Source organism: Hemitrygon akajei, chromosome 5, assembly GCF_048418815.1.
Source record: "Hemitrygon akajei chromosome 5, sHemAka1.3, whole genome shotgun sequence".
Lineage (NCBI taxonomy): Eukaryota > Metazoa > Chordata > Chondrichthyes > Myliobatiformes > Dasyatidae > Hemitrygon > Hemitrygon akajei.
Genome location: NC_133128.1, coordinates 158790313 through 158802751, shown reverse-complemented (window position 1 = coordinate 158802751; position 12439 = coordinate 158790313). Strand labels below are relative to the sequence as shown.

Below are 12439 nucleotides of genomic sequence, written 5' to 3'. Positions count from 1 at the left end.
GAGTCGTGGTGGAGGGAATACATTTGGATTGGAGGGTTGTGACTAGTGGTGTCCCACAAGGATCGGTTCTGGGACCTCTACTTTTTGTGATTGTTATCAACGAGCTGGATGTGGGGGTAGAAGGGTGGGTTGGCAAGTTTGCAGACGTCACAAAAGTTGGTGGTGTTGTGGATAGTGTTGAGGATTGTCGAAGATTGCAGAGCAACATTGATAGGATGCAGAAGTGGGCTGAGAAGTGGCAGATGGAGTCCAACCCAGAGAAGTGTGAGGTGGTACACTTTGGAAGGACAAAACTCCAAGGCAGAGTACAAAGTAAATGGCAGGATTCTTGGGAGTGTGGAGGAGCAGAGGGATCTGGGGGTACATGTCCACAGATCCCTGAAAGTTGCCTCATAGGTAGATAGGGTAGTTAAGAAAGCTTATGGAGTGTTAGCTTTCATAAGTCAAGGGATAGAGTTTAAGAGTTACAGGGTAATGTGCAGCTCTATAAAACTCTGGTTAGGCCACACTTGGAGTACTGTGTCCATTTCTGGTCACCTCACTTTAGGAAGGATGTGGAAGTATTGGAAAGGGTACAGAGGAGATTTACCAGTATGTATTATGATCAAAGATTAAGGGAGCTAAGGCTTTACTCTTTGGAGAGAAGGAGGATGAGAGGAGACATGATAGAGGTATACAAGATATTATGAGGCATAGATAGAGTGGACAGCCAGTGCCTCTTCCCCAGGGCAGCACTGCTCAATAAAAGAGGACATGGCTTTAAGGTAAGGGGAGGAAAGTTCAAGGGGGATATTAGAGGAAGGTTTTTTACTCAGAGAGTGGTTGGTGCGTGGGTGGAGGCAGATACACTAGTGAAATTTAAGAGACTACCAGACAGGTATATGGAGGAATTTAAGGTGGAGGGTTATATGGGGGGCAGGGTTTAAGGGTCGGCACAACATTGTGGGCTGACTGGCCTGTACTGTGCTGTATTGTTCTTTGTTCTTTATTTCCCTTGCTTCTCCGAATTTGGCATTATGTATCACTGCTATTAAGCAGGCAAGTTCAAGTAGACATGGATGCTGCTGGCATGGTTATGGTAGGTGGCGACTCTTTAATTAGGAAGGTTCTTTTTAAAAAATATTCTTCAACTTCTTTCCTATTCTTTTTGTTCCTTTATTTCTTACTGAACTAAAACTAAATGAACATTCTTTATATGTATATCAAGTAGTGGGATATAATAATCTGTTTTACCAACAGATAAAATTGTATCTTACATACACAAACACTTCTAACAATACTGTACTCAGTGAACTTGGCCAATTCCCTGCCCTAATCCAGGTGTACTAAGGTCAATTGAAACAACCCTGCCAAGATCAATTACCACAGTATGGTCTAAAAATCTAGCCAAAAGCTTCCTAAGTCTGCATTGTTCATTCAGCTGCCTTTGCCAACAAAACCATAGCATGAAAGTCCTCAAGCATTTTTTTTTTTAATTTCCTCAGCTTTTTGAAGTTTCTCTATTAAGACATGATAAAGTATGCCTGTTTGTCTCTGTAATTGGAGACTCAGAACAAAAATAATTTTCTTCTGAAATGAACACTGTCGTGTATGTCTGCTGTTTCAGAAGTTGGCCACAAAGAATTGAAAAAACAGGTGATCTTGACTACAAGAAAGATGCACATAATTTATCTCTCCAATATAAAATGATTGACTTCATTTCCCAGATATCAATAATACTTAGAAGTACAGTATTTGTATTCCAAAATTGATAGAAAAGAGTAATTGATTGCATTTGAACCTAATACCATCATTAAGTAAATATTTCAACGATAATAGATTAAACTAAAGTACTAATTATCTCTCGCTCTGGCAAACAGATAAGGATGACAGATAGCAAAGTTGTGGATGCTAAGCTAGCTCCAACCAAATTCCCACACTGTACTTGAGAACTTAGCATAAAGCAAATAAAAAAATAAAAATAGAAAGAGATGCTCAATAAATATAAACGATCCTGTTTGATATTTCAGTATGAGAAGGTTTTCCTGAAATGCAATAGTAGAAGAATTAAGTGAAATTTAGTAGTTCTTTTACATGCAAATATCACAAATGTTCTAAGTATTTTCTCGTCTCTTCTAGGGCATTATTGGAAGTTGAACATCTCACCAAATAACAATGGCGAGTGAAGACAAAGTTGCCATCCTTTCTGATGATGAAGAGGAACAAAAGACAAAATATATTCTTGCTGAGCCTTTCAACACACTATCAACTGAAGAAAGAAATGAATCCTCCCCCACTCTTGCTCACTTAGAAACAGAAGCAGCAGAAGCAGAGGAACCCGACTGGCTGGAGAGACGTTGCATAAAGATTAGTGATGATCTTCTTGTTTCCAAAGTATTCTACTTCTTCTTCTACTCTGGCTACGGTTCATTAATCCCACTACTGCCAGTGTATTACAAACAGCTTGGCATGTTGGCCAGCCAAAATGGACTGTTGGTGGGAATAAGATATTTTATAGAATTCTGCAGTGCACCTTTCTGGGGAATAATTGCAGATCGATTTAGAAAAGGGAAGGCTGTCCTTCTCTTTTCACTTATGTGTTGGATTGTTTTCAACCTTGGAATTGGTTTTGTGAAACCTGCCAGCATAAAGTGTGAATCAAGGATTCCAGTACCTACCACAGCAGCTCCAAATATCTCCACATCCTCAATGATTTCTACTGCAATGACTACACACCACTCAACTCAAAACAACTCCAACAGAAGTCAGATATATAAAAGAGATATTTTACCCAATCAGCCTTTTGGATATGTTGGAAACCATGGTATTTCTTTTTCCTTGTTTAATGCAGAACAAGATCACATCTTGCAGAAAAGATCTGCGCCAGGTACTGACAATTCGACAACAAATCCAAACAGGACATTGTACACTACTACCACCTCGACCTCAACAGTGAAGGCAGAAAAACAGATCACTTACGACTTGAGAGAAGTTGAAAATATTTTCCTATTGATTCTGTTGGTTATTATCATTGGAGAGTTTTTCAGTGCTCCTGCAGTCACTATCGTGGACACTGTTACTTTACAATATCTTGGCAAACACAGAGACCGATACGGATTGCAACGAATGTGGGGCTCCTTAGGCTGGGGCTTAACCATGCTGGCAGTTGGCATCTCAATCGACCATACTCACATTGATGTTATTATAGAAGGTGATGGTTGTCAAATCACAGATTATAAGAACTACAGAATAACTTTTATTGTTTTTGGTGTTTTGATGTCTTTAGCATTGATTGTATCAACCCAATTCAGATTTGATTACAGTCATTTAAAAACTGAGGAGAACAAAAGAGAAGATGCTATCGAAATTCAGCAAATGGCTCAGAATTCTTCAGTGGGTGGCTCTGAAGTCAATGGCAATGCTGAAGCTTCCAGGGGCACAGAGAGAAGGACATTTGAATTTAATGTGCTGCTGAGAATTATTTGCAGTGTGCAATATGGTTCTGTGCTTTTTGTAGCCTGGTTCATGGGCTTTGGTTACGGCTTTGTATTCACATTCCTCTACTGGCATTTGGAAGATCTGAATGGGTCAACTACACTCTTTGGAATCTGCTCAGTCCTCAGCCATATCTCAGAACTGACAGCCTATTTCCTGAGCCATAAGCTGATCGAACTGGTGGGTCACATTAGGTAAGCTACTGCACTGCCTCCCATTTCCTTGATGTGGCCCACGCTTCGCATTACAACAGGATTTTGAAGGCTACAATTTCCTATCTACTTGCAGATCATAATTCTGCATTGTACAATAGGAGTGCAAGGGAAAGTAGGTCCCAGGTCATGGTGGACTGTATAGAACTGAGAACACTGGTGTTTCACAAAGGGAGAATGACTGAAAGCATCAGAATCCATTTTAAAATCTGACTTTCCTCAAGCCAGATCAGTCATCTCCCAAAGCATGTAGAGTATAGAAATTATGCATTTGGTCCAAATTTTGTTGTTCAGTTTGGGCTATTTAGTTCTGTTTTCCTGGGTCCTCCAATGTTATTTGGGGTAGGGAAGGGTTAGGAAGGAATCATTGCTAAAGGTACAAATCTGAAACAGGAACCCATCCACACAAAAACCACATCCTCTGAGTTTATTAGAAGCTCTTAAGCAATCTGATTTCAGGAGGAGAACAGATCATTTATATAGTTAAAGGAGGTTATGTGTCCTCATTTTAAAAATAATTGTTTTTGAATTCTGAGGTTATTGTCTTTTTGCATTGGTTGTGGACAAGAGGCAGAAATAAACACAAGAGATTCTGTTGATGTTGGAAATCCAGAGCGACACACAAAATGCTGGAGGAATTCAGCAGGTCTGGCAGCATCTATGGAAATGAATAAACAATCGATGTTTTGGGCCAAGATCCTTCATCAGGACTGGAGGTGAAGGGGGAAGATGCCAGAATAAAAAGGAAGGGGGAGGGGAAGGAAGACAAGCTAGAATGTGGTAGGTGAAGTCAGGCGGGTGGGAAAGGTACAGGGCTGGAAAAAAGAAATCTGTTAGGAGAGCAGAATGGATCATGGAAGGAGGAGGAACACCAGGGAGAGGTGTTAGGCAGATGAGGAGAAGATGTAAGAGGCCAGAGTGGGGAATAGAAGAAGAGGGAAGGAGGTTCTGAAACATCTACTCAGTATACCCACTCCTGCAGTGGTACACGCTCAACCTCCATCTCAGACCACCCAACAATTGGATAGGTGCAACGCAAACTTTCTCCTCTCTCATAATCAATACTCTCAGCTGACTAACCATGATCAGACATCTCTGTGGTTATAAACTGTTCCTTCCCTCTGCCACAATGAGACCATCTTGGTTATCTTTATTATTCTCATCTTGGTTTTAAGTGTCACTAGGAAGACCCTGCTCTCCAACTCTGATAGGGAATAGGTCTCCCCAGAGTCAAACAACCTTCTACTACTACAGTTTAATCTCAATACAACATTATCCATCATATGTCAAGCTTTTGAAATATCATTGTAGTAATTAATTTATCTGTTTGTTCCTGTATTCATCTTTTTCCCTTTGTTTCTTAATTTCTGTTAATATTTTCCTTCATCTTTATTCTTGAATAGACATCTCCAGCTAACTAATTTTTCTGCAAGGCCAAATGATTGACTAGTTAATATATCCCTCTATGATTAATTGCTGAGAACTGACTTGTGTTCCAGTTGGTTCATTCATTAGTTCTTGGTTGAATTCTCCAAACACTACCTGGAATATCAACAACTTCAAATATTTGTCCAGTTTTTGTTATAGGCTAAATTCTGAAGGACACTGGGTAAATTCCTCTTCCCTAAAGTAATGGCATCGGATATTTCCAACTACTTAGACAGGCAAATGACCGCAAAAGAAGGAGAAATTAGTTCATGCAAAGATGGGGGTTAAATAGATGGGACTTTCATATAATTAATGCAAAACAGTCCAGCTTTTATTGAAAGACCTGCTTAATCAAAATTTAAGGTATTAAAATCAGACAATACTGAATTGAAATCTAATTCTGACTTTTTACAATTTTTCCACTAACTGATCGGTAGTAGTGAAGTTTATCTTCAGCACTGTCAATCTATGTCGTCTGACTCAAGGCATAGTGGAATTAAAACTGGCATTTTCTTCATCTATAACTCAGTGAGTTAAAAAAGCTTGAAGGTTCTTGAGCAACAGACATAAAATGCATGTCTCAGCAAGTCAGGCAGCATCTTAAGGATTGGAAATAAACAACCCGCCTTTTGAGCTGAGACACTTCTCAGCCCAAAATGTCAACTGTTTAGTCCCCTCCATACATGCTGCCTTTCTTGCTAAATTCTTCCAGCATTTTGTGTGTGTGGCTGAAGATTTACAGCATCTGCAGAATCTCATGTTAAAGAACCTTAATTTTTCTTCAGTGGTGAGGGCTAATTGGCTGCATTTGCTGTTACTGATTTCTGATATAAAAAATACACAAGTTCCTTGCAAATTGAGAAGAAAAATTAAGGGCTGAAGGTCAGATGATTTACATACAATTTGCATTCGGCACATCATTTATTTCTTGCCAAGCTGCCATCTGATGTCGGATTGGCTTGATTACTCATATTGTATAGTACCATCATAAGTGTACAGAACCTGATTGGATCTTCTGATCCTTTAGTTTGTCTGGGTTAGACACACATCCATGGATTAAAATAATTCATTTGTCAGTGTCAGTTAATAAGCTGTGCCTACAAACCAGCAGAGATCCCTTATATGGATTTCAGGGAGCGGAGTTAAAATAGAATTTTTTAAATGGGCTGAGAATTAAGCTGGAAGACTGCAAAGTCATTTAGAGACGGAGGCCTGGAATCTTGAAGACCTTTCATAAATTGTGTTTTCCAGAACTAAAAACATTATTCCACTTGAGTGAGGCTGAATAAAGTATTACCAAACAATCTTGGCATTTTTGTACTCTATGAATAGATTTGTTTGGTAATCTTCAGGTATTTGTCCACACCCAAAACTTTTTCTTTCTATCTTTGTTCCTGGAACCTGTAAAATTGTATCATTTGATTTATAGTGTTTCTTCTCAATCTTCTTATCGTAAGGTATTGTTTCATACTCCAAACCATTGCATAAACCTCCTGGTGCATATTTGCAGGAAAGAAGATAGGCTGGACCTTCAATATTTTTTTTGTTAATGGCAAACAGCATACAGCCAACAGCACTGGTGATACAACAATTCATACAAGGTTATGCCAAAGAGCACACGTAGTGCTTAAAGATACAGGCATATAATATGTACTGCAGTATCTGTAAATTGCTTGCTATGCTCTTGGGCTTTTTAGTTATCTGCAAATGTCAGTGGATGAAATCTATGCGTTAGTGGCTACTGTTCACATTTGACATTACAACAGTCCATTTGAACACAGAAATAAGTAAAGTAACTTATTTAAAGAGACACGTGTTGAAAAACTAGATTTCCCTCAGGTAGTGTAAACTATCTCAGGCTCTAACAAGTTCTGTGAAGGAGGTGTGCAAAATTATGAGGGGTATAGATATGCAAGCAGACTTTTTCCACTAAATTTAGTTGAGCCTACAACCAGAGGTCATGGGTTAAGGGTGAAAGGTGAAAAGTTTAACAGGACCATGAGAGGAAAACTTCTTCACTCAGAGAGCCATGAGAGCATGGAACGAGCTGTAGCACAAGTTGATGCATGCAAGCTCGGTTTCAGCGTTAAAGAGAAATTTGGATAGGTACATGGATGGTAGGGGTACAGAGAGCTATGGTCCCGGTGCAGGACAAGGGAGTAGGCAGTTTAAATGGTCTGGCATGGACTCGATTGGCTGAAGGGCTTGTTTCTGTCCTGTAGTTTTCTATGATTTTGTGATTCTAATTTGGCAAAGATTTGCAAGATACACTGTGGAGTTTTGCATGGAGAACCGTGCTCTGAAATGGAGCCTGTGTGGTCCCAATCAGCTGCACAGCTTGCAACTGAACTTCTGCTTTGTTGACGGCTGTTAAGTATGTCAGTGACAAAAAGAGCTGCAGAAAAGTCTGCACAAGAAGTCATGAGGACTGGGAGGGACCCAGGGCTCTCCTGTGCATTTGGAAACCCTCCACCTGATGCTGCAGTCCAGTCAACTCCTGTGATGTGTGAGCCTCCAAGCCATCAGCAAGCTGAACAAAAGGCCCATGATCTGAGTAGGTAGCTCCAAATTGATTTATACAAAGTGGCCATGTTAAGTGAAGGGAGCATTAAATGACTTGGTTCCCCAAAGAGCTATTCAATGAAAAATATGGCTAAGAGATGTTGAGTGCAGGAAATAGATGTGACAGTACTGATGCCGTACTCTGCAAGCTGTGTGGTAGCTTTTTTCTGCGCATGAACAATAAAGGTCATATGTTGCCCCCAAATCCTGTTTTCAGCTGACAGTGGAGAAAATGTGCACATCACAATGCACATCACCACTGGGTGCACAACTCATCCCAGAACACGTTAAGTACACAGAGAAGACAGGCGAGTTTCCCACTGGATGTGCTTTCACCTGAAAGTTATCACTTGCATAATCTGCCTCAGTCGAAACTTCTTTATGCGTAAAAGAAAGATGTGATTAGAGATACGATGGGTTTAAAATACATGAACAGATAAAGATAAAGGTCCTCTTCAATGTAACAGAAATGAAAGTTCTACGCTCAGCAGGTGTCAGAACATCTGAAGGTTAAAGAAATCTACCCTTGAACAAGACTCGTTTCCCACAGTGGTGCTTTAATGTGGATGGCTTAATACAGCAATTGACTTCAAATTCCAGCTCTCTTCAAGTCCGTATTGCAGTGTTTTTATATTATTCCAGCAACATGACTACATGCACTAAATAACCTCAAATACCAAAGAATTCCAGGCTCTTGAAACTGCTGTCATCAAAAGTTCCAAGAGCTTCTGGTATTTGGATGAAATGAAGCATTGTATGTACAAATCATGGCTATGGAACAGATAAGTTCGTCACCAAGCAAGGATGAATACTTCAGGTTGAAATGGTCTCCAGCTGTTGTATAAAATCTGGAGATCAGTCTCATTGTGCCCGTGACATTGCTACAATCAGCAAATGTGCAGGCATCTAACCTTGGGGTTTAATAGAAGGTACCTTCTGGCTTTTCCATCACTCTCTTATAAAGTACCCCTCTTCCTGCTATTTTGGAAAACCTTATAAATTGAATGTCAATTCCAGTTCAGCAGCTGAAAACTTTTTATTGCTCTAGATTAAAATTTATTGCCTTCATGAGTTCGAAGAATAAAGCACTTTATTTGCAGGCCATTTTAATCAGTGACTAAGTTGTTTGAATTCAAAGGTTCAAGTCATTTGATAATTAAGGTTGTTTTTAAACCCCCCCCCCCCCCCCCCACTACCCAGATTCAGTTATATATTCTGTGACACAGTGAGTTTACTGGGCTTTTTTATCTATGATTTTAAAATCATTGATTTTTTTCTCTATGATTTAAAATGTGGAATACATTGAAAAGAATATGACTAGCTAGGCATCAATTTTATGTATATGTTGCATATATACTAAATATTTTACAGTTAAAATTTCCATTAATACATTAAATCTATTTCAAAGTTTGTTTAATCAAAAGTCAAAGTACCTGTGCTTCAAACTACATCTAGCATTCTGACGTATTGTACAGATCATCCAAATTGATTGGTATCAACAAAGAAACAGGCTTGTAATACTTGTGGAAAAATATAGTTTTGTCTAGAACTGTCTTCATTCAACATCCTTCTATTTACTTTTGCTCAATGCTTAGGTCTTTTTTTAATCAGAAACATTTTTTTTCATCGTGTGCCTGTGGACGATGAATTATCTATACTTACTGAACTGATGTTAGTTTCCTAACATCATACACACATTTGCTCAAATTTCATCCAATCAATTGTACATTCCAGCAATCCACCAAGATGACAATCCTATGACAACTTCCACTGATCAGAAAACGATATAAAACATCAATGTAAAACTCGCAAACCTGCCTAACTTCAAATCTGTTTACTGAGCCTCATGTAACGTTCTCTCTCTCTCAGCCTTTATACCCAGTGGGTTCCGGTCGAGCCCGTCTACCTAACTTGAGTCCTGAGACCCGGTTGTATCCATTGATCTGTGAACTAACCGGATCCTCTGTATGTTTGAGTTCTGGGGGTGGGGTGAGGCATTACTACATCGTCTCTGGACTCTGTCCCGGTGTGTGACGGGCGGTGGAATTGAAATGATCGGGAACTGCAAGGTTAGTTTAGGGCTTTAAATTTATCTCGGTAAACATGGGAAGGTCCCACGGAACCAGCCAGCACCTTGCTGGGCATTTACATCGGCGTGTCGCTTTAGACGTTGGCGTTCGTGGGTGGCTTGCCTTTCTGGGCGCCACATTTTGTAAAAGGGAAAAGGATCAAAGGTTTAATCCGAAGTACACGTATTTCTTAACTAGCGTGCACTCCAGTTAGATTCTGGAGTAAGGGCTCGGCTGTCTTTCAAGGATAACTTCTTAAAGTGAGGGGAGAGGCCGTTGACGATAGTGAGCACATGAGAATTAAAATGGAATGAATAGGAGATAAAAGGGCATTATTAAAACACAACACTAAAAGTCGTCGCTTATTTATAAAACATTTCCTTCAATAAGCTATGTAGAAATGCCAAGGAAATTAATTTTTACAATATGTTCACAAATACTAGGAAGCAACGCGTTGATGAAAAAAAATAATTATTTTAAAAGTAGATTAAAGCCTCCAAGTAACTAAATCCTAAGATTAGTGTGCTTGTGGAACCGATAATAGATTGCTTGTCATTTTCCAAAATTCTGTTGGTTCTGGAATGTTCATACTAATTAGGAGGTAGAAAGATCAGTTGTTTAAGAGAGGAGGGGGAAGGAAAATGGGGCATTTTAATTTGTTATTAATAGTGGGAAAAGTGCTGAAATCTATTATTAATGGTGGTGACAGTGACCTTAAATATAATAGGGTTGGGTAGAGTTAATTTGCATTTATTAAAGAGAATTCATGTCTGACACAACTGTAATTTTTTGAGGTTATAACTAAAGATGAATTGAAAAAAATGAGGTGTGTTTCAACATTCAGAAGTCCTTTGATTAGTCGTTTCATGATACTAAACAAAATTATAACAATGTTATGTGGATTGAGGATTGATTAGCAGACAGATGGTTAGTGTAGGTGTAGAACACAGAAGTGCACTGCCCAAGAAAAGGCCCTTCAAGCCCACAATGTGCGTGCTGACCGTGATTCCTAATTCAGCTAATCCCATCTGCCTGCACTTGATCCATTTCCTCATGTTCATGTGTCTGTTTATTTAGCCTCTCAAATGTCATGATTGTGTGTGTTTCCACTAGCGCCACCGCAGCAGTGCACTCCAGGCACCTAACTCTTGTACAAAAATTTGTCTGCCCTGCACATCTCTCTTAAACGCTCCCCCTCTAGCCTTTAAGCTATGCCTAGTATCTAGTATTTGATATTTTCACACTGAGGAAGAAACCTATCTATGCCCCTCTTAATTTTATAAATTCTATTAGATATAAAAGGATAATTTTCAGGCTGGAGGACAGTGACTCTGGGATCACAACTTGATTCCTAGCTGTTCACAGTGTGGGTGTGTGTGTGTGTGTGTGTATATAATATGCAGAGGTGACTAAGTGTTGTCTGTCTAAGAGCAAGTGTGCTGATATTGCAAAGCTGGGTAATCGGAAAGGATGCGAGGAGAATACTGATAAGTTTCAGTAGGAAATAGACGGATTAAATGGACGAGTGAGGACTCGGTGGATGGAAGATAGTGCGGGAAAATGTAAGGTCATGCAGTTAAGTAACGGAACCAAATTGTATCTTAAATGGTGAGAGCATGAACTTTATTGAGGGCCCTGCATGTCAGCTGCTGAAAGTTAACACTCAGGTACAGCAAGCAGTTAAGAGCCTAGTAATATGTTGGCTTTTAATAAAAGAGGTTTTGAGCTCAAGAGATATTTTTCTGCAATTATGTAGGGCTCTGGTCAGAACACATCTGGTATAGTGTGTATGTGTTACAATTGGAGGAGTACAGTACAGACCCATCACATTAACTGCTTGAAAGGTGGGTTTGTATTATGGAAGGAGATGCAGTAAACTGGCCCCATTCTCTTGAATTTAGATGATTGAGGGATCTCACTGGAATGTAAAAATTCTTAGTGGAGGGATTGGCAAGATAGAACATGATTTTTCTGGCTTTGAGTCTAGAACTGGGGTGCCACAGCTTCAAAATAAGTGCTTGGCCAATTCAAGAAAGAGATGGGAAGATGTTTCTACGGATCTTTGGAATTCCCATCCCAAGAGGGTTGCGGAGTCTCGGTGACCATGTCTGATCAATAATTCAGTAAGCTGTTAGATATTAAGTAAATCAAGAGGTACAGAGTTAGCACAGGAAAGTGGAGTGAGAATATAAAGTGAACCATGAACTTATTGCATGGAAGAGCAGCCACAAGGGGGCTGGCTGAACGGCCTAATCTGCCACCATTTCTTTTGTTCATGTGTTCTTATGTATCACACACATATTACTTACAAAAAATCTATTTATATTGTTTAACTGTGCTTATCTTTATATCCCAGGGTACTGTACATTGGTCTGGCTTGTAATACAGCTCGTTATTTATACATCTCGTATGTGGAAAATGCATGGTATGTCCTACCTATGGAAGTTTTACAAGGTAAGAAGGCGGAAAAAACATAACATTGTAAAGATTATTTTCAGCTATATCAGCATAAAAATATCAGATACAATTGTTGCTCCAAAATTAGACAAACAGTAGATAAATTGAGCCGTTCTCACTTGCTGCATGAAGATAATTCTCCTCCTGTCACTTTTTATTGATTTGATATTTTTTAAAATATTCATCTATTGCCAGCTGGAACAAATTACCTGAAAGGGTAGAATCAGATTCAATGAT

At 39.3% G+C, this 12439-nt stretch overlaps 1 protein-coding gene across 1 annotated transcript in view; it reads left to right on the top strand.

Moving 5' to 3' along the window:
* Window positions 1-12439, top strand: part of mfsd6b (major facilitator superfamily domain containing 6b) — a 66490-nt gene that overhangs the window by 28799 nt on the left and 25252 nt on the right. The window contains exons 2-3 of the mRNA XM_073046981.1: window positions 2119-3668; window positions 12102-12199. Coding sequence (XP_072903082.1) covers window positions 2155-3668; window positions 12102-12199 — 1612 coding nt within the window. The 5' untranslated portion in view covers window positions 2119-2154. The remainder of the gene's footprint in view (window positions 1-2118; window positions 3669-12101; window positions 12200-12439) is intronic.